The sequence below is a fragment of the Aquarana catesbeiana genome, linkage group LG05, assembly GCF_042186555.1.
Source record: "Aquarana catesbeiana isolate 2022-GZ linkage group LG05, ASM4218655v1, whole genome shotgun sequence".
NCBI classification, from domain to species: Eukaryota; Metazoa; Chordata; class Amphibia; order Anura; family Ranidae; genus Aquarana; species Aquarana catesbeiana.
The window spans coordinates 497,702,081-497,725,374 of record NC_133328.1 but is presented as its reverse complement, the minus strand read 5'-3'; the positions used below and the strand labels follow the sequence as shown (position 1 = coordinate 497,725,374).

Genomic DNA, 23,294 nt, shown 5'->3' with positions numbered 1-23,294 from the left:
AAATTATTTTAGCTAGGATAGATCATGATTTAAACAGACTTGGATGTAGACTCGTTTTCTAAGAGCTTTCATCTTTTTTGAAAGACATATCAATAGACATTAAATGCTCACATTCTAACAGCTTTTTAGTCTCATAGATATCAATATTCATTAAAGACGCACATATTTTTCTGTAGGCATCTGGTGGGATCTTTAGTCTTTCTACTAACAAAGTAAATATATCTGATGACCATAAGTAACTATTATCCCCTTTTATTTCAAAGGAGTATTACCCAGTCAATTTTTTAAACAGTCTTTCTATGTCACCTGCTGAAGTGTGTTCTCTATAAATCCCTATACTGTACAGAGAATCCACTAGAGGGCAAGTGATACTGCATTTCTGCATGTCTCTCATCAACCAGCAGAGTATTCACAGGATTATATGGAAAGCAGTCAAGGTCTGTTACATCCGTAATGGAAGCGGAGGATAATCTCCCAACTACAGTCCCAGAAAGCTGGAAATACTCCAGGACTGAAGGCGGGGGAAAATCCAAAATTTTGAGCTGTCACCTAAACAGAAATAGAAGGGAAATTATTCACTTGTTCTGGTGACAACTGTCTAATTGGGCCTTCCCCTCTCTTTGGAGACATGTACTCTAACTTCTGGTTGTATCTACAGAGCAATAATTTTGCTTATATCACAGTGGTTTCAGAGAACGTATTAAATTGGAGGGAATAAAATGTACACAATTATTATTTGATTTTCTCTGAGAGCCCCAGATTTGTGCAGTAGTTTAAATTATTTAGCCGCTCAATAGAAAATAAGCAGAATGGTTAATGTCGTTGAACTAACACATATTAACGCATCATATATGATCAGTAGATTTGGACTCTAGAAATATAGTTTAGATTTGACCACTGCTGTGTTTTGCACAACACTGTGCTACTATGTCCCAAGACTAATTTGTGTGGCTGGGACTTTTGCATGTGCATAGGCACAATAAAGCTACTTTCCAATACAGACTATAGAGACTGCATTACCTGTTCATTAAGATGTGCAACTTGTGTTTCCAAATCTTTGTCACTTTTTCCTGAAGAACTTGGAGCTGCTTTTTTTGCAGATGATGGACGAGATGACGTGGAACCCGGTTTTGCAATTGGACTTGATTTTGCAGCTCCTGAAAAACAAAGAAATTATGCTATAATAATATATCACATAAAATAATTGACAGAAATACAATTTTGCATACTAACTAGCATGTAAAGTATAAACACATGATATTTTTATGGATTGATTACATATATGTAATCAATTAATATGCTGGACTGATTTTTGGGTGATGCCAATTATATATATATTTATATACACACATACACAGTATATATATATATATATATACACACACACACACACTGAAGACCAAAATTAGAGAACAATTTATAAACACTTGATTTTTTCAGAAATAATGTAATCTTCATTGCTCAACATTTGATGGAATTTATGTTGTGGCTATACCATTCTAATAGAACAGTGTTTTTCAAAATAAGCGAGGCAATTCAATAAGAAAAAAAACTTTATTTTGTAGAAAACACAATGATAAATATTAGAGAACAGCAATGACTGTAGCATGGAGAAAGATTACAATTAAAATTTCTGAAGGTTACAACAATCAACAATTAGTAGGAAGTGTGCAGGCCCTTGCTTTGAATGCCTTTGGCATATCTGCAGCCACAGGACATCACTAGTCTCTCACACTACTCTGGTGTGATTTTGTTCCACTCCTCCAGTCTCTTCCACTGTTCGGTGACTGAAGTGGGTTTCTTGGCCATAACTTTCTCATCAAGGATTTTCCAGAGGTTTTCTATTGGGTTTAGATCAGGACTCTGGGCTGGCCATTTCATTATTTTTATGTTTTCAGCTTCAAGAAACCTGTTTTGCTGTGTAACGGGGGTATTGTCATGCATGAAAATTGCTGGCTGATGAAAGCAGGGAAGTAATGGCATGTTGTCGAAGAAGGTTCTGATAAATATGTGCATTCACTCTGCCATGTAACTGTATAAGGGCATCTCAGCCATTGGACACATTATATCCCAAGCCCACCAAGACAACCGTATTTTCAGTGAGTTTGTGCTTCTTTCATTGGAACACATACTTACACATAATGTGTTTTCCTTTGATGGCTCCCAATTCCTCCAGGTTCAGGGCGTAGCGATGGGGACTTGCTGAACACCATCCTACGCTAATCTGTACCTGGGGGAATGGGAGCAATCCTTTCTGCAGATGAGGGTCTTACCAAGTTTACCAATAACATCATGATATGGTATCGCTATACAGACGATATTCTGATTGTTTGGAATGGATCGGTTGAACTACTCCATCAATGTGTCAAGGAAATTAATAACACATGTAATCTGAGCTTTACTATGACACATAGCTCAGATATAATACATTTCTTGGATGTTGCTATAAAAAAAGAAAAAGTATGGCACACTTACAAGTTCACTTTACTGCAAAGCCACGGTGGGTAACACGATATTACATCCCAGTAGTGCACATCCCCAACCACTAATCAGGTCTATCCCTTTCAGTCAATATCTGCGTATCCGTCGCAACTGTTCAGATGATGCAACTTTCCAAATGGAGGCCAATAATCTGATGGACAGATTGCTAAAATGGGGTAACTCTTTAATCTGTTTGGAAAAAGCCACCAAACTTTCTAGACAAAGCTTACTTTTTGTCAAAAAGGATTCTACAAAATCAAAAGAATCACAACCTGAAACATTGAGGATTATTACAAGATATACGAAACAACATAAAAGAATTAAACAAATGATATCCAAATATTGGCATCTGTTAGGTATCGACCCATTTTTGAATCTTTTTATCTCTGAGACCCCCTCTATAACATACCGAGGGACAAGGTCTTTAAAAGACCTTCTTGTCCATAGTGAATTTATGGGGGAATTCAGAAAAGACCCCTGCAAATACATAGGAATGTTCAGATGTGGTGGATGTGGATATTGCCAATATATGCATATAGGATCCAACATTAAACTTCCAAACAGGAAGATGTTCAGACCGACTCATTATGCCAGTTGTAAGACAACTGGTGTGGTATATCTTTTGACATGCCAGTGCGGATGTTTTTATATAGGCAAAACTAAACAGGAATTCCACAAAAGAGCCTATAGACATATCTTAAGTACGAAGACATCAAACCCAGATCTCCCACTAGGCAGGCATGTAAGGGATGTATAGCTGGGAAATTCCCTCACATTAAATTCCTGATCTTAGATCTGGTACATCCAAGCAATAGGGGTGGCGACTGGAATAGCATATTACTCCAACGTGAAACACGTTAGATAATTCATCTAGAAGCTACCTCGCTCCCTGGTCTTAATGATATGGCCAGTTATCGCCCCTTTGTAGATGGGTTTTCTTCAGTGGAATGGGAGGAATGATCTTTGTATATGTGTCAGCTTTTGGATTCTGTAGATGTTATGTCACATCCATAGGGTATACTAAGGTGCATATCACCTTAGTGTAATTCCTAGGTTAAAAATGAAGAACATTTCCTGTTTGTCCTTTTTTTGCCTTTCCAGATACTCAGTTTTATATTCATTTATACCTTTTCCCTTTCAAATTAAATTTTATATTTAACTAAATTTCCACCTGCCTTTCTGCTCCATTTAACATCTTTGGGTATATTTAGTCCACTGATATGGTATAATTACCTTGGCTGTTTTGACCAATATCTGTCCTCTTCCTTTACCCCCATTTTTGCCCTTGTTCGATTTTTTTGACATGTTGTCATTATCACAATTGTACTGCCATTATATGCATTTGAATGCACATATTTTTCCAAATGTGTAATTTATGTATACCAAGAGGGAGGACAAGTCTTCCCCCTCTCTCTTATTTGCCTATGGGAGGCCGAGCAGGTTTTGGGGATGGTCTGCCACTTTTAGCAGTTGCTCTCTACCTGGCGCACAAAGGGGGTTTCTGTGCTCTCCAGGCACAGGCACATTGCATTGCACGGTATCAGTGGGGGTGGGATTCCCCCTCCCTCCAGAGGGATGTCCTGCTACGAGCTGTTTGCCCTGATCGTGCATGGGTGTCTCTGGAGCGCATGGCGCCGCCCCACCTCTGCGTGGGGCAGTGCCGTGCACTCCGAAAACAGTTGGCCCTATTAGCCGTGTGCTCTGGAAACAGTTGTTCCTGATGACGCCTAGCCCATGTGCATACGCGGGCATCTGGCGCCATATATAGACCTGGCCGCAGGCTGTTTTTAACAGAGCTGCAAAAGACGAGACATCAGACGCACGGCGAGCCTGGGGATGCCAGGTATTTATTGAAACCTCTTTGTACTCCTGGTCTGTAGGTCCCTGGTCTGTACATTTGTGGTCCAGACTTGATATTCTCATTGGCTCCGTGGCACTAATGGAAATGAACATTATGCCTCTATTTATCACACAGGGGAATACCCACTGAGTAGGGAATTTCTTAGAGGCCTCAATTGGTTCATCCTGGCCATGGATAAAGCCATATGAGCTGGAAACTAAACATAGTGATCCAGGTATGTGTGTTTTATTTTTTGCACTATAAAAAAAATATATATATTTTTTACTTTTTTGCTATAAAAAAATATCCGCAAAAAAAATGACTTCATCAGTTTAGGCCAATATGTATTCTTCTACATATTTTTTGTAAAAAAAAATAACAATAGGCGTAAATTAATTGGGCTGCGCAAAAGATATAGCATCTACAAAATAGGGAATAGATTTATGACATTTTTCATATTATTTTTTTTTTTACTAGTAATGGCAGTAATCAGCAATTTTTAGCAGGACTGCGACAATACGGTGGACAGATCGGACACTTTTGACACTTTTTTGGGACCACTGATATTTATACAGCGATCAGAGCTAAAAATAGCTACTGATTACTGTATAAATGTCACTGGCAGGGGAGGGGTTAACACTAGGGGCGATCAAGGAGTTAAGTGTTCCCTAGGGAGGTGTTTCTAACTGTAGGGGCAGTGAACTGAGAGGCAATAGAGAGAGATCGATGTAGTGTTGAATCAACTGCCCATTGAGATTCTCCGCATTATCTTGTCCTCTCTTGCATTTGTCTTTCTTTGACGACGAGTCTTCTCGGGAGACTTGAATGACTTTGTGATGTTGTAAAGATGCAATATTCTAGAAATCACAGATTTGGAACGACAAACTTCTCTTGCTTTGACTGAAAGGATCATCCCTTTGGCCTTCATCTGGAGAACCAGCTGCCGGATGGTTTCAGTCACATTAGAACCAGGGACGTGCAGTCAGGGGAAGCAAGTGAAGCAGATCCTTACGCTGTTCAGTGCTGAACTGGCGAGCAATCACAGCTTTAGTGTTGAACCAACTGTCCATTGAGATTCTCTGCATTATCCTATCCTCACTTCTATTTGTCTTTCTTTGATGACCAGCCTTCTCGGGGGACTTAAATGAGTTTGTGACGTTGTAAAGATGCAATATTCTAGAAATCACAGATTTGGAACGACAAACTTCTCTTGCTTTGACTGAAAGGATCATCCCTTTGGCCTTCATCTGGAGAACCAGTTGCCGGATGGTTTCAGTCACATTAGAACCAGGGACGTGCAGTCAGGGGAGGCAAGTGAAGCAGATCCTTACGCTGTTCAGTGCTGAACTGGCGAGCAATCACAGCTTTAGTGTTGAACCAACTGTCCATTGAGATTCTCCGCATTATCCTATCCTCGCTTGTATTTGTCTTTCTTTGATGACCAGCCTTCTCGGGGGACTTGAATGAGTTTGTGACGTTGTAAAGATGCAATATTCTAGAAATCACAGATTGGGAATGTAATGGAAATTTGTACGTTCTGTATATAATTGTATTGTATTTTGTATGTATTGCACACTGCCCTCACTGTGCACGGCACTAATAATGTTTTCAGTAAATGTTTACATTCTTTCGAGTCCTGATTAGAATTAGCCTGCCTATGTAACGCCCCTTGTTACCATAAATGTACAATTGTAATATTAATGTGATACCTACGTAATCATGTGCATAAAAACCTTCAATTGCGTCATAATAAAGCAGAACAGTAATTTGGAAAGATGCTGAGCGTATCTTTTGTGTCTGTTCCCTACTGCAGTAGTTATTATTAATTTGGAACCACTAATCAATATGAGGATAGGAGTTGCCTATCATCAATTTAACCGAGTCATGCATGGCGAGCTTTGCCTTAGGAGGGGATTCCAGGTGACCCTGAGTATCCGAAACGAGGAGCTTGAGACGATCCGGGAATTTCTGATAATCAGCCGGCTGAGGTAAGCCTTTTGCTTACATTTGAGTTATCAGACTTCCTTGATCGGTAAGGCATTTTCGGGACAAAGGGTACCTATTTTACTCCCCTTAATCGAACTGTATTGATTGGTGGTTATATGTTATGTTGTCACTGTCTACTGTCCATCGGAGTGTTATAAATAAGAAAGGGAAGAATAGTACTGTTCACAGGTATATGTAGTACATCTGCTAGATAAAGTAGTTTAGAGGCAAGAGGGTATAGGCACAAGTAGAGAAGAGAGAAGACTGGCCAGTCATTATGGGCATTGAATTAAGTAAGGGAATGAAGGGTAAGAGACCCTCAAAAATGCCCAGCGCAAGAGAAGCGCTATATATGAACCGAAGGTGTGGTTCCGCCTATACTGAGCCCCTAGATTAATGGTTAAAGTTGACAGAGATCCACAATAGGTAATTGGGTTACCAAGGTCCACAGGGACTAAGAATAATGCAGAGTAAACAGCTAGAGAAACAGCTATCTATGTGAGCAGGATGGATCAAGGGTGACATTAACACTAGACAGAAAGGGACATTTTCATGTTCAGTTGTGGGATGAATTTGGGGTCAGGCACTACTAGTCAGAAACAGAGAAATGAGAGGTAAAACAGAATACTTTATATGTTGTCAGAGAGGGAAGATGGGATGAGCACTGTGGCTCCCCATCTGATCATAGAATCATAGAAGCTAGATATAAAAGTTATTTAAACAAAATAAGGAAAGCAGAATTTAGGCAGGGAAATATTAAAGAGTTAAAAGAAAGTGAGAGAATGATATGCACATGTTGTGTACAAATGGGAAAAATGTATGTGCGAATGCTGGGACCTTTAGTTCTATTGCTTGTGTGTGCCATGTACGCAGATGTGACCCCCTCCTTTGTGCTCTCCTGAAAGAAATGTGGCTGGGATGAGAGGTTAGTGATAAGCTGGAAAGACACCATGCCAATTTCTGTTTTTTAGACAAAACATTTATAACAAAATGTGCCGGGTTAACGAATCTAATGGTAAACAATGTGATCACAATTATTTTGAATCTGTTTTCCAAACACGGTAAAATGAAGGTTACATTTAACCGTGTATTACACAAATTGAATATCCTTTGATAGTGGAAACAGTGCATTTAAAAAAGGGAAATTAAGTAAAATTAAGTAATAATGAGTATTAATTTCTAATATGAGTTTAACAATTATATAGATATATTGAAACTGGTTTAGACAACCTTTGGTTGGAAATGAAATCCAGGTTATTGGGGAAATTTGTAAAAATGGGATTAGTTTAGATTAAGATAACAATTTTGTAATTTTACATTTATTCAATAAGCCCTTATTGAGAGAAAAAAAAGATTAAGATGAGGTTGTTATTTGGAATAAAGCTGCCATAATATTTAACAAAGCCAAGATGGATGGGATACATAAGAAGTTCTTCTACAAAAATGATATTGTAAGGTTTTTGATAATAACTTGATGTGCGGTCCATGATGTAAGAGTAATAATAAATAAAATTTAAATATAACAGTCCCATCACATCAAGTCCACACACCCTGTTAGGATAGATGCCACCTGCAGCCAGTTGTGTTATAGTTTTTGATGCTTTCTGGTCCATCATACAGATTATTGATCCTTTTGTTTTTATTTATTTTTATTTTTGAAATCCAAAGCAGAATGTGTGGATTGTGAAATGATGTGCCCCTTTTTCTTGTAAAGTACAGTGGTATAAGCAGAAGAATATTTTGGATTTATGGGCATCTCTCCATGACCGCAGGGTATTGTTATCATTTATTATAATATTGCCAGGAAGAAGTTGTCTTTTGAAACATGAAACTGGAGTTCTTACACAAATAGCATGATAGAAAACAAGCCATTGTAATCTATTAGACAAAGTTAGATATTGTTTTGGTCAATGGTCCGACATTCTGCGCAGCAAATATACAGATAACTAAATGTTTGTCTAATGAAAGGTTTAAAATATGAGTTTATTTATGTACAAATCTAACAATGAAAAATGTGGACATTTATTCAAAAGAAAGGAAAAACCACATGTGTTAAATTGATGGTGTAGGAATCAGCTGCTGTGAGCCCAGTGCGGGACACACTCCCTGAAGACCCAGATATTACATTTTTTGTAGATTTGAGTATGCAGTTTATCACCCAGAAAGATACTCTGTATTCAAAGTCATTGGATCCTTTTTGCCCAGCTCAAGAAGCAGAGCTCCATGTTTTAGCAAAGCCTGTGAGCTATAAAAAGAGTGTATATTTATATAGATAGTCGAGATATAGAGAGCTTTTGGTTCCATTTGAAGGGCCAGAAGTTTGTTTTTACTTCGGCAGGTAAACCAACCAAGCATGCCAAGTTAATTTGATTGGCTGTTTTCAGCCTTCCAGCTTCTTGCTGAGGTAGCCATATTAACTTTCACACATGGAAGCAGACCAGGTGACTAAGGATGCTGCATTTACAGCCCCGGACACTTGATGGGTCTGTGCAACTCACAGATTCCACCCTAGTTCTGGCCCAGTATAGCTGGGATTAATAATTCAACTTTAAGGACCCCAGAACGAGAAGAACAAGTGGTCCACAGGGGGCAACTTCTTATGAAACAGGACTTTGGAAAAAGTGATCATTTATGTCTGCCAGCCACTCTTTTCCCTTCAACTTGACACATGGACCGTGTCATCAGTCACAAGCAGTTATGGCTGCCTTAGTAAATGAGCGTGGGATAGAGCCAGGGTTCTCCACAGTTGTTTTTATAACATACCACTTCTTGTTTTACCTGTTACCAAAGGTGTTACCAAAAGCTGAACATCCCTCCCAGAGATTACAAAAAAGATATATCCAGATGCCCAAGTCAGGATCTTACAAATATGCATTTTGTCTGTATGGACATGTTTTTTGGATGTCCAGTGGCAAATGCTACTGCAAAGGCCACAGTAAAAAGTGTTATCAGAAGTAGTTTGTAAGTACAGAGTGCCAGAAAGTACAGAGAGTAACAGAGGAAATCATTTTTTATAGGAGAGTCCTTACTAGAAGTTTTGCGGTTTTATTTTTACACCCCCTACTGTCTACAATGTAGCGGACAAAGTAGAGTAAGAAACTAGAAAACTTTTGCCTGAATGTTTTCTTATATTTTATGAAGCCCCTAAGGGGGATGTTGGACTCTCTCCCTATGGGATTTGGTTTGGGAGTGTGTTACTCACTTGCTAATATTTTGTCTCAGCAGCTGAAGTCCTCCATTCGGATCTCACAGAGAATGTTGCTGATCTTTTAAGGTTTTTTGACAAACTCATTTATGTGTTTTCTCCCCAATTCCAGATCCTAAAAGTTTGGAAGGATCTAAAACTAAAGCCAGGTGACTTTTGGATTGTTAAGAGACATTTATATATATAAGGAAAAGTTTGGAGACTCAATACAGCATCTATTTCATGTACAGTTTTTGCAAAACTTGAAGGAAAAGTCACCTGGATCCACACCAGACACTGCAAAAATGACTAAATTAAAGAAATCTCTGTGTTTGATTTGTTTCCCTCTTGTGATCACAGTCTAGGGTACTTTTTGATTCAATTACTTTAATTGTAAGGGATATATATATTTGAAAAGTAGTTGAAGTCATATTTAGCCATGTTGAAGTCATATTTGTCTTTCGTATGTCTTCCATTATATGTAGAATTGTCTGTGTTTACATATGCTGATAAGTCAGCATGTCCACAATTCAGCTAGAAGGCCATTCTGGCCACAGGAGTGTACAGCCAGTACTCTGTAAATATGTCTTATCAATCATTTGTTTTTCACAATGAAAAGTCATTTTGTAATGAAAAAGTTGCTCAGCTATTATTTTCTCCACAATGGAGTTTTTTGCCTCTTTGGCCAGGACTACCTCTACCTAAGCGTGTGGAGGTTCCAGGTTAAAGGTGATAGCAGGTATGGTTAGTGATCAAAATATTGATCAAAAGAGGGGAGACTGTAATGGAAATTTGTACGTTCTGTATATAATTGTATTGTATTTTGTATGTATTGCACACTGCCCTCACTGTGCACGGCACTAATAATGTTTTCAGTAAATGTTTACATTCTTTCGAGTCCTGATTAGAATTAGCCTGCCTATGTAACGCCCCTTGTTACCATAAATGTACAATTGTAATATTAATGTGATACCTACGTAATCATGTGCATAAAAACCTTCAATTGCGTCATAATAAAGCAGAACAGTAATTTGGAAAGATGCTGAGCGTATCTTTTGTGTCTGTTCCCTACTGCAGTAGTTATTATTAATTTGGAACCACTAATCAATATGAGGATAGGAGTTGCCTATCATCAATTTAACCGAGTCAGGAACGACAAACTTCTCTTGCTTTGACTGAAAGGATCATCCCTTTGGCCTTCATCTGGAGAACCTGCTGCCGGATGGTTTCAGTCACATTAGAACCAGGGACGTGCAGTCAGGGGAGGCAGGTGAGGCAGAGCCATGAACATAAAGAAAAAAACAGAGATACAGAGGAGATCTAGTGCTAGAAATATTGCTCTCGCGCTAACGTTCGCGGCATATGTAACCTGTGTGTATCCGGCTCTGATACTAGCCAGTGCCTCACCAGCCACTGACCTCACCGCACATCCCTGTTTAGAACGGATCACCATCTTGCAAAGTCAGTGAAAATTGGAAAGTTAGGCTGCCAGTTAAACAGGGTTGGTCAGATAACTGAAATTAGCACAAGGTGCCAGATTAAGACCAATACCTGGGGAGGAATCTGAAAGTGTTGTCTAATTTTTGTCAATGTTCTTTTTTAAATCTCATTTAAGTTTTTATTCTGTGCTTCAAAATATACGTAGCTCATGAAATATGCTCAAGAAAACTGCTCTTTTACTCCTGTTTAGATAATTTCAAACAGGACTAAGTAGTGACCTTGAAATTTAGGAAATTGTAGGTTGTTCTCTAGTTTTGATCTCCAGTGTGTGTACATATATATATATATATATATATATATATATATATATATATATATACACACACACACACAGTACTGTGCAAAAAAAATTAGGCAGGTGTGAAAAAAATGCTGTAAAATTAAGAAAGCTTTCGGAAATAGAAGTGTTGTTAGTTCATTTTTATCAATTAACATAACGAGTAAAAAAATAATAAAAAAATTGAGCGAACTGAAGAAAAATCCGAGTCAAATCAATATTTGGTGTGACCACCCTTTGCCCTTTAAAATAGCATTGATTCTTCTAGATACACTTGCACACAGTTTTTGAAGAAACTCGGCAAGTAGGTTGTTCTAAACATCTTGGAGAACCATCAGGGAGGCATGTGATTGGCCCCAAATGTATTATGCATCAGCACAATGACCCCAAACATACAGAGAATGTAATTAGGAACAATCTTCAGCGTAAAGAAGAACAAGGAGCCCTAGAAGGGATGGTTTGGCCCACACAGAGCCCTGATCTCAACATCATTAAGTCTGTCTGGGATGACATGGAGACATAAGTATTTGAGGCAGCCTACATCCACATCCAGGCAGGTAGAGGTTACTGCTGCGGGGAAGCGAGGGGTTAAACACACTCCCGGGCTTTTCTTGGCAGGTGTTCTTGGGTCTGAACCTTCAGTCCTGTGTGCTAAAGAAAAAAGGCAAGGGCTCCACCCAAAAGGGCGTTCCTTGGTCACACACAGTCTGTATGGATTCTGCCAAGTATGGACTCTAGTACAGATGGACGCTTTCCTATACAGCCACAAGCCTGAGCTAGAGACTAGGGATGTTAAGGGAATGTCTGCACTTTATTCCAAACTGTTACCTGTAATTGTCAATATTATAATTTATTCTTCAAGTAAAGCTTTTGAAATTTTGCTTTCGCCTGGTCTGAAGTTACTTACAGGGTGCAATGTAAGTAACCAGCACATACAGTTTAGTCTACAGCTTGGGTCACTAAACACATTGGGATATGAAGACACCAGTACAAGAGAAGATAAAGTGGTTACCAAGGGCAACGAAGGTATCTCTAGCAGTCTGTCATAAGCATGTACATGTGGCAGGTGAGATAGCCTTTTCCAGTGAGGAAGATGTTGTCAGCACTCCTTCGGCCATGATCCAACTCAAATAGCAATGGGAGCAGATCTACACCGCTGAGGCCCTCAGCCTATGCACAGCTACAAAAGAGTAATGCCGCGTACACACAGTCGGACTTTCCAATGGGAAATGTTCGTTGTGAACTTGTTGTCGGAAAGTCCATTCGTGTGTATGCTCCATCGAACATTTGCTGTCGGAATTTCCGCCCACAAATGTTTGAGAGCAGGTTCTCAAATTTTTCGCCAACAAAACTTGTTGTCGGAAAGTCCGACTGTGTGTACACAAGTCCTTCACACAAAAGTTCACGCATGTGTGGAATCAAGCAGTAGGAGCCGCACTGGCTCTTTCTCGGCTTGTCGTATGTGTTGTACGTCACCGCGTTCTCACGTTCTGAATTTTTGGCCAACAATTGTGTGACCGTGTGTATGCAAGATAAGTTTGAGCCAACATCCTTCGAACAAAAATCTGCAGTTTTGTTGTCAGAAAATCCGATCGTGTGTATGCGGCATAAGAGCTAAGTCAAGTCAAGTGCACACATGGAGATTTACTAAAACTGGTGCACACAGAATCTGATGCAGCTGTGCGTAGTAGCTAATCAGCTTCTAACTTCAGATTTTTCAATTAAACTTTGACAATAAAACCTAGAAGCTAATTGGTTACTATGCACAGCCACACCAAATTCTGAGTGTGCACCAGTTTTAGTAAATCTCCCACATGGCGTCCACACTAGGTGCATGGCCGGACCCCATACCATTACTGGGAGTGAGGTAGCGGTGATACACTGGAAAGGTGCAGAGGGCATTGGCTCTGTGTGCACCTCCTAAATGCACAAGAGTTCATTCATGTTTTTCATTTACCGGGTCATGAGCGTGGCTCCAGTAAAGGTACCCCATGTGTATAGTAATGATCCTGTACAAAGTGCCTAGAGTAGCCCAGAAGAACCCACCTTATGGTAGGCATTTCATCTGACCCTTTCTTGGTGCCTAACAAGGAGCGAAACATGGAGGACGTAACGACCACGCTGTCATACAACCCTGCCTACACACAGAAGATCTGTGGTAAGTTACACGAGTTCCCAACCCACCTGCCGAGTTCCTTCAAAAACTCTGTTCAAGTGTACCTAGAAGAACTGATACTGGCTTAAAGCCAAAGGGTGGTCACACCAAATATTGATTTAATTTTGATTTTTCTTCTGTTTGCTCACTTTGCATTTTGTAAATTGATAAAGTTAGACAATTAAAATACATTTTTTTTTAAAGCATTCTTACTTAACAGCATTTCTTCACACCCGCCTAAAACATTTGCACAGTATTTACACTTTAATTGGCTACTGTTTTTCTTATAGTAAAGGTCTTTCCTGGTGAGAAGTAAACAGTAACATTTGTCATGCAGAACAGTGGGCAAAAAGGACCCCTGACCTGACCTAAATTTCTGTTCTGTATTATGAATACACTGACATACCTCCATACTTTCTGAGATGGGAATGAGGGACACCTATTAGCAAAAGTATGTAGGTATAGGACACACTCCTGCCACACTCCCTTTAAAGGAGAATTGTACAAAAAAAATGATTGGTTAAATGCACAAGTGCTTTTTTTTTACTACTACTATTCCTTTATTTTTGGCTTTTGGAATTTACAAATGCAGCAATTTAGAAATTGGATAAAAGGTTTAGCACTAGGAAACACTTTTTAATAGAGAAGTAGTGCATTTTATATACAACTATATAGATCAGACCAAAATGAGGGACAAATGAGGAGGAAAGAGGGACAGAGGGACATTGCTCCAAATCAGGGACAGTCCCTCTAAATCAGGGACAGTTGGGAGCTATGCAATGAGAAGGTGCAGAGAAAGGCATGAGAACACAATCTCACTCTCTTGCGGATCTGTTCTTTTCCTACACACAAGAACACATGCTCACATTTTGAAATTCCTGTTCTAGCCTACACTTTATCTCCCTCTCTAGTGGGATAAAAGTGCAGTTTAGGTTTCACTTTACAGATTTTTGGCTTTATATACCTTCTACACCAGATGTCAGGGGATGCTCAGCAGGCTGCTTGTGTCAAGGGCCCTGCTTTGACAACTATGTGTACATGGACTTGATGCATGGTGAAACGTAGCCTCACATTTTAGACAATTATCACTCCACTGATCTATGTGAATACTCGGGTATTATAATGAAAAAACTATTCCACTGCACTGCCAAACTTAAACACACAACCCTTTATTTCAGATATTTGTTTGCACACCTCTAGCCTCATTTTTGAGATGAGAAGAGGGACAACATTCAGTCCTTGTGTTGTTTAAGAAAAAGATATACCCTTGCCATCAGGGGCGACCCGTCTATTAAAGGCACATGGGTGCCACACCCCCCTGTCCATCGCCGCCTCCCCTATCAGGACACCGATGCATGGATTCCAATGCGGGGAGGCTGTTTTGTTGAAGCACTGATTAGAGCCAGAGGCTCTAATACAGGGGTCTTTAAACTACGGCCCTCCAGTTGTTCAGGAACTACAATTCCCATCATGCCTAGTCATGTCTGTGAATGTCAGAGTTTTATAATGCCTCATGGGACTTGTAGTTCTGCAACAGCTGGAGGGCCGTAGTTTGAGGATCCCTGCTCTATTCAATATAGGGTGGGCTTGGGTCGCAGAGAGTGCGCTCCAAGCCAACCCAGGTGTGTTACAACAGCGAATCAATATTTACTGTTGTAACACTGATCCGCCTCCCGACCAATCAGGAAGTGGGTTTTGACACCGGTCACTTGATTGGCTGAAAGGACAGGCGATCCAACCTAGGAGGAGGAGGGGAAGACCTGGAAGCCAGCATGGAGAAGAGGACTCGGAGCTGAGCTGCTGCACCATGCTGCCTGCCACCCGCCATGATGGGCTAAGTCCGGATCAATCAGCAAACAGCGGGGGGGTGGGGGGTGTTTGGTTGTTTGCCGCCCCCCCCCCCCCAAAAAAAAAAAAACACCAGCCGCCACTGCTTGCCATATTCCTGGTGACACCTAATCATTTCAAACAAAACTATTAGTCCTTTACACATAAACACAAAATGTATTGGTTTTGTAGACACCTACAATGGTTAATATCAATGAAAAAGGTTCATTCTTATGCCGTGTTCACACGGGCGGACTTTTAGACCGGACTGGTCCGATGGTACTAATCCGTTGGACAATCCGACCGTGTGTGGGCTTCATCAAAACCTGCAGTGGACTTTTTTGGTCAAAAATCAGACGGACTTTAGATTTGGAACATGTTTCAAATCTTTCCGATGGACTAGAGTCCGGTCAAAAAATCTGCTCGTCTGCATGCTAGTCCGACGGACGAAAACCGGCGCTAGGGCAGCTATTGGCTACTGGCTATCAACTTCCTTATTTCAGTCTGGTCGTACGTCATCATGTACGAATCCGTCGGACTTTGGTGTGATCGTGTATAGGCAAATCCGTTCATTCGAAAGTCCGTCGGAAGTCCGTCAAGAGTCCGTCGGAAAGACTGTCGGACCTTTGATGCCGAAAAGTCCGCCATGTGTACATGGCATTAAACACAAATCACTTAACCATCAAAGAAAAAAATTGCAGTTTGTAGAATCCCATCATGCAACAATATTATATATAACAGGTATCCATCTGATTTCTATGGTCAATATTAGTATTTTCCCTTAACTGGTATCTGAAAAAAGCAATAATGTATTTTAGGTTTTCCTTTTTTTCACCTTTGTTGGGAGGTAGTGTTTAAGGTCTGATCAGAAAAAAAGGAAAGCACACACGCGCAGTTTATTCTACTTGTCGAACAGTTCTCACACGTCAACCCTCATAAGCGAAGAGTAGTCAGAATGAGGAAAAATTTGTTGTCATTGGTTCATGTACAGTGCCTTACAAAAGGCAAACGTATTCAATCCCCCCAGCATTTTTCGTGTTTTGTTGCCTCACAACCTGGAATTAACATGGATTGTTTGAGGATTTGCATCATTTCATTTACAGAACACACCCACAACGGTTTGTGTTTTTTTTTTTTATTATTGTGAAGCCAACAACAAATAGGACAAAATAACAGTAAAAGTCAATGTGCATAACTATTAACCCCCCTAAAGTCAATACTTTGTAGAGCCACCTTTTGCGGCTATCACAGCTTCAACACATTTATATATTTCCCCTTAAACCACTCAAGTGTTGCTTTAGCAGTGTGTTTGGGGACATTGTCTTGCTGGAAGGTGAACCTCCGTCCTAGCCTCAAATCACACACAGAGTGGTACAGGTTTTGCTGAAGAATATCCCTGTATTTAGCACCATCCATCTTTCCCTCAACTCTGACCAGTTTCCCAGTCCTGACCGCTGAAAAACATACCCACAGCATGATGCTGCCACCACCATGTTTCACTGTGGGGATGGTGTTCTTTGGGTGATGTGATGTGTTGGGTCAGACACAGCGTTTTCTGTGATGGCCAAAAAGTTAAATTTTAGTCTCATCAGACCAGAGCACCTTCCTCCATACATTTTGGGAGTCTCCCACATGCCTTTTCCCAAACTCACAACGTGCCATTTTGTTTTTTGCTGAAAGTAATGGCTTTCTTCTGGCCACTCTGCCATAAAGCCCAACTCTATTGAGCATACAGCTTATTGTCATCCTATGTACAGATACTCCAGTCTCTGCTGTGGAACTCTGCAGCTCCTCCAGGGTTACCTTAGTCTCTGTGCTGCCTCTCTGATTAATGCCCACCTTGCCCGGTCCCTGAGTTTTGGTGTGCGGCCATCTCTTGGCAGGTTTGCTGTTGTGCCATGTTCTTTCCATTTGGTTATGATAGATTTGATGGTGCTCCTTGGGTTCACCAAAGATTTTTTTATAACCTAACCCTGACTTGTACTTCTCAACAACATTGTCCCTTATTTGGTTGGAGAGTTCCTTGGTCTTCATGGCAGTGTTTGGTTGGTGGTGCCTCTTGCTTAGGTGTTGCAGCCTCTGGAGGCCTTTCAAAAAGGTGTGTATATGTAATGACAGATCACGTGACACTTAGATTGCACACAGGTGGACATCATTTCACTAATTATGTGACTTCTAAAGGTAATTGGTTGCACCAGAGCTTTTTGCGGGCTTCATAACAAAGGGGGTGAATACATACGCACATGCCAATTATCAGTTTTTTATTTCTGAAAAATAGTTTTATGTATATATTTTTCTAATTTTACTTCAACTTAGACTATTGTGTTCTGATTCATCACATATAATTCAGATTAAAAAAAACTTTGAACTAACTGTAAGTTGTTCTTTGCCTTATTAAATTATGACTCAAATAAGCATACAGGCTGAACATAGGGAACTCTTTTTGGAACATGCATTCTCATTACTACCCACTGTGCTAAGCAATGTGTCTTCATGTTTCTAGCTATTTACTCTATTTTGATGACAAGTAACATAACACTTAAAAGATTAAAACTGAAATATGTTTTGTAGCTTTGCTCAAAGCTTTCTGAGGCTCAAGGGAAAGCTTGACCATAAAAGAAACATCTTTGTGGAAATCTCCTGGGTCCAGAGAAAAAAAAAGCATTACATATAGGACTGCAGCCGCAGAGCTCATACAGTAAGGCCCCATTCATACCCGAGCATAATGGTTTTGAGCAATTTTCCGGCGTTTTGTCACGTGTTTTGTCACGCGTATTTGTGCGTTTCCATGCAGCGTTTTCTGGCGTTTTTGAGCTTTGGCGTTTTTTTTATTAGCCAATAGGAAAAATGATCACCTATTTCATCATTTGTTGCTATGTTTTTAGATTTTGTTATCTGCTTCCTGCTCCAAAAACGCCCAAATCTGCCCAATTCGAGCGACAAAAAGGGTTCAGAACTTGTTTGAGCTTCAGGCGACTTGGAGTGGAGATGTGAACCATCTCCATAGAGAATAGTGGATTTTTTCCCCTCAAGCATTTTGTAGCTTGAGGCTTCAAGCTACAAAACGCTCAGGTGTGAATGGGGCCTAAGATTCAATGAGATTTTTGTTTACAATAGTGAATTGGATTAAAGAATTTTCTAATTGGATGTATTGTTCTTTAAAAATCTTATAAACATTTTTTACTTGAATGAAGTGCAATATATTACTTGTGGTTGTTCACATCCCAACATGAAAGCAAATTCATTGATGAACAAATTTTTTTGCAAAATAGAATAATTTTCTTGTATGATTAGGTTATCTGGTTGACTGAAAAGCAACGGTTTTACAACACTTGAATGACACTATAGCTGGCTATATACTGATTGAATTTCAGCCGGTTCAGCAGAGACTGGCCTGATTCTGATCCGATCTATGGCCGTTCCCGCTCAACATAAGTCCATTGTTTGACTGATTTCTGTCAACAGGTCATGTTACAAAATTTTTTTGGATCAGCATCTGCAGCCAATCAGCTGCAGCCAGTGTATTCTGACAGCTCATTTGTGTGGATGGAGAAATCTTATATATTTTTTGTTTTATTTTCAATAACTTTTTTTTTTAAATATTACAAAGTACAAGTTATAGCGAGAACTGACACATAAACATAAATAATATGCTATTTAGCAATAGGGACACAGCTGCCAAGTATACAAGGTCACTGGAAAACATGGTTGCAAATTTATAAGTAAACAAAACAGGGAGTCTGTGATGTCTAAATGGCTGTTGACTAACTGGGAAGTTGCACAGCAGCAAACAAATAACTGTTCAGAAGAACTTTAGATCTGGGTGGATAGCATGGTTTGTATAGAAACAGGGCCAAGAAAAGAGATGAAGACATCTCTGTGAGAAGGAAGTGAAAAGAGAGATTAGAGTAGACTAGGAAAGAAAAAAGGTAGGAAAGGGAAGGATGGAGAAGGGGGGTCATCAAGGACACCCAAGACCAGGGCCCCAAAGCTTAACTCCTGTAAGAAGGTGTAACTTGCTAGAGGTAGTGAAGGATGAGCATATGCTAACCACGGGGTCCATATCTTAAGGAATTTATTTTGTGTGTCCAATAAGATACTAGTGAGATTTTCATTGATAAAGAAAGTGTCAATCTATTGACAAACCTACGCAAAATACGCAAACTGCTTTTTTTCCAGGCCTTTTGCTTTGCCGCCAACAGGATATAAGTCACCAGCCTAAACTGGGACTTAGTGAGCTTTTGGGGTTTAAGGTGCAGTAGAACATACCAGAGTCTCTATGGTAGGGTGTGTTGGAATTTGAGAACCTTTGTCCAAAATCTTGTGTGTATGGTATGGAGGTGTATGGTAGCGGATGTGTTCAAAAAGTGAGAGGTGGCCTGTGAGATCCTTATTACAGAACGTAGTGGGGAGACAGTGTGTGATGGAGTGAAGAAAACAAAAGAGTATGGAGGATGAGGCATGGTATTGTTCACAAATTTCCACCCAAGTGTAAATGACATGGTTGTTGAGGAATGAAAGTGCGCAATAAATTTTGTGAAAGTGCCATCAACGGAATGCACCACGGGAGTCTAATCCTGAGGGGAACAATGGGTTACCTAGAAGTGGTAATTGTGGTAAGATTAGGTTACTGTAATACTTGGTGCTATCCCACATAGTGAGAGTATGTCACATTAGAGGGCTTATGGAGCCTGGCCGGAATCTAGGTGGGAGCCATCAGCCTGCTGGCTAAATAAAAAAGAAAAAAAAAAACTAACAGTGTATGGCCAGTCTAATGGTAGAATTACATATCTGCTTTATTAATATAATGTACTGTATATGGAGCAACTGACAGAAACCACATTGAAAAGGATTTCATATCTTGTCTACCACATTGACTGCTTATTGGTTCCTGGCTTTTGGCTCTTTCAGCATTTTCACTGACAATACAGATCACATTTTACCTATCAACATTGCAGGACGCCAGGAGGGAGGCAGAACAACCACCCCCCCTTAAGCCTATTGCTTTTTCCCTCGCCTCTTGACCATCATTCCAACCTTCTATCTCTTCTACCACCCAATCAACCACCTATTTATTATTTTCTCCTAATCTATTAAATATTAAAAAAGATGCACCCCTACTGACTTATTATACTTATGGTCACCCAACTCCCCAGGCCTGGTACAGTGCCTTGCAAAAGTATTCACCCCCCTTGGCATTTTTTGTGTTTTGTTGCCTCACAACCTGGAATTAACATGGATTGTTTGGGGATTTGCATCATTTAATTTACAGAACTTGCCCACAATTTTGAAGATTTTTTAAAATTTTTTATTGTGAAGCCAACAACAAATAGGACAAAATAACGAAAAAAGTCAATGTGCATAACTATTCAACCCCCTAAAGTCAATACTTAGTAGAGCCACCTTTTGCGGCTATCACAGCTCCAAGTCGCTTTGGATAAGTCTCTATGAGCTTGCCACATCTTACCACTGGGATTTTCGCCCATTCCTCCTTGCAAAACAGCTCCAGCTCCTTCAAGTTGGATGGTTTGTGCTTGTGAACAGCACTCTTTAAGTCTGACCACAGATTTTCTATTGGATTGAGGTCTGGGCTTTGACTAGGCCATGCCAACACATTTACATGTTTCCTCTTAAACCACTCAAGTGTTGCTTTAGCAGTGTGTTTGGGGTCATTGTCCTGCTGGAAGGTGAACCTCCGTCCTAGCCTCAAATCACACACAGAGTGGTACAGGTTTAGCTCAAGAATATCCCTGTATTTAGCACCATCCATTTTTCCCTCAACTCTGACCAGTTTCCCAGTCCCGAACGCTGAAAAACATCCCCACAGCATGATGCTGCCATCACCATGTTTCACTGTGGGGATGGTGTTCTTTGGGTGATGTGATGTGTTGGGTTTGCGCCAGACATAGCATTTTCTTTGGTGGTCAAAAAGTTCAATTTTAGTCTCATCAGACCAAAGCACCTTCCTCCATACATTTTGGGAGTTTCCCACATGTCTTTTTGCAAACTCAAAATGTGCCATTTTGTTTTTTGCTGAAAGTAATGGCTTTCTTCTGGCCACTCTGCCATAAAGCCCAACTCTATGGAGCATATGGCTTATTGTCGTCCTATGTACAGATACTCCAGTCTCTGCTGTGGAACTCTGCAGCTCCTCCAGGGTTACCTTAGGTCACCGTGCTGCCTCTCTGAATAATGCCCACCTTGCCCTGTCCGTGAGTTTTGGTGTGCGGCCGTCTCTTGGCAGGTTTGCTGTTGTGCCATGTTCTTTCCATTTGGTTATGATAGATTTGATTGTGCTCCTAGGGTTCACCAAAGATTTGTATATATGTTTTTATAACCTAACCCTGACTTTTACTTCTCAACAACATTGTCCCTTACTTGTTTGGAGAGTTCCTTGGTCTTCATGGCAGTGTTTGGTTAGTGGTGCCTCTTGCTTAGGTGTTGCATCCTCTGGGGCCTTTCAAAAAGGTGTGTATATGTAATGACAGATCATGTGACACTTAGATTGCACACAGGTGGACATCATTTCACTAATTATGTGACTTCTGAAAGTAATTGGTTGCACTAGAGCTTTTTATGGGCTTCATAACAAAGGGGGTGAATATATACGCACATGTCAATTATCGTTTTTTTATTTCTGAAAAATAGTTTTCGGTATATATTTTATTTCACCAACTTAGACTATTGTGTTATGATCCATCACATATAATTCAGATTAAAAAAAAAAAACATTCAACTAAAGGCTGTAATGTAACAACATAGCTAAAAAGCCAAAAGGGGTGAATACTTTTGTAAGGCACTGTATATCATTTGACAGAATATATACATGGATTTATGAATACATAATTACCATTTATATCTCTGGAATTTTTTTATATGTGCTCTGTGGACTAGATCATTTTTTCATTGGAATGTCCTTTCGGTTGTGCTGACCTAATAAAATCGATTTGAAAGAATTGACCATATTAAATAAGGAAATGCAAAGCGCAATAATGCAGTAACTCACAGCAACCAGACTTTAACTTTTACTAAAACAGTGAAAACAAACTGCTTGCTGATTGCTGGAGTTACTGAACTCTGCTCTTTGTATTATTAAATATGATCATTATATCTGAAGACTAGCATAATGACAGGTACCTTCTTTAAAAAGGGTTAAGAGGTACATATGTAGCTAATACACATTCCTTATACTCGGATTGTACATCATTCTCACAGAAAAGTAAGAGAAACCCAAACATGCAGGGCTTTCTGCCAATCTTATTTTTCCCTTTCAAGCAGTAGGTGCTTATTTTTAGCAGTGCCTTAATCTAGTGGCATTTTCCAGACACTACATGAGTCATCCAGCTCCCACACTGTACCTTTGGGAAGAGAGAACACTACCATCTTCAGAAAATATCATTTTCAGAACGCATAGCAATACATGATTTTGTTCTATATTCAGCCCCTTTATGTGACATTTATTGTGAAGTCAAAAGTGGATATAATCAACCTAAAGGATCAGGCAGGCAATAAATGTACTGTAAGAGGCCGAATGCAAATATTTAACCCTAAATAACCTCACAATCATATTTACATAAAGTTACAAGTGAACACGCTGTAATTATCTATATTTTAGAATAAATCTGTTCTGATCTTTCTATAATGCCGCGTAGACAGGATCGGACATTCCGACAACGAAATCCTGTGATTTATTTCCAACGGATGTTGGCTCAAACTTGTCTTGCATACACACGGTCACACAAATGTTGTCGGAAATTCCGAACGTCAAGATCGCGGTGACGTACAACACGTACGACGAGCCGAGAAAAATGAAGTTCAATAGCCAGTGCGGCTCTTCTGCTTGATTCCAAGCACGCGTGGAATTTTGTGCGTCAGATTGTGTACACACGATCGGAATTTCCGACAATGGATTTTGTTGTCGTAAAATTTGAGAACCAGCTCTCAAATTTTTGCTGTCGGAAATTCCGACAAAAAATGTCCGAAGGAGCCTACACACGGTCGGAATTTCCAACAACAAGCTCCTATCGAACATTTGTTGTCGGAA

The 23,294-nt window shown here is 39.9% G+C and overlaps 1 protein-coding gene and 1 long non-coding RNA gene across 4 annotated transcripts in view; one reads left to right on the top strand and one right to left on the bottom strand.

Moving 5' to 3' along the window:
• The window catches only part of MAPRE2 (microtubule associated protein RP/EB family member 2), a 337,172-nt gene that overhangs the window by 35,042 nt on the left and 278,836 nt on the right, over positions 1-23,294 (bottom strand). For all 3 annotated transcript variants that reach the window (XM_073631563.1, XM_073631562.1, XM_073631561.1), the window contains one exon: positions 1,021-1,157. In XM_073631563.1, the coding sequence (XP_073487664.1) occupies positions 1,021-1,157 (137 nt within the window). The remainder of the gene's footprint in view (positions 1-1,020; positions 1,158-23,294) is intronic.
• LOC141145151 (uncharacterized) lies at positions 5,838-10,532 on the top strand. Its single transcript, XR_012244519.1, has 2 exons — positions 5,838-6,309; positions 9,625-10,532. It is a non-coding gene; the product is annotated as an uncharacterized lncRNA (long non-coding RNA).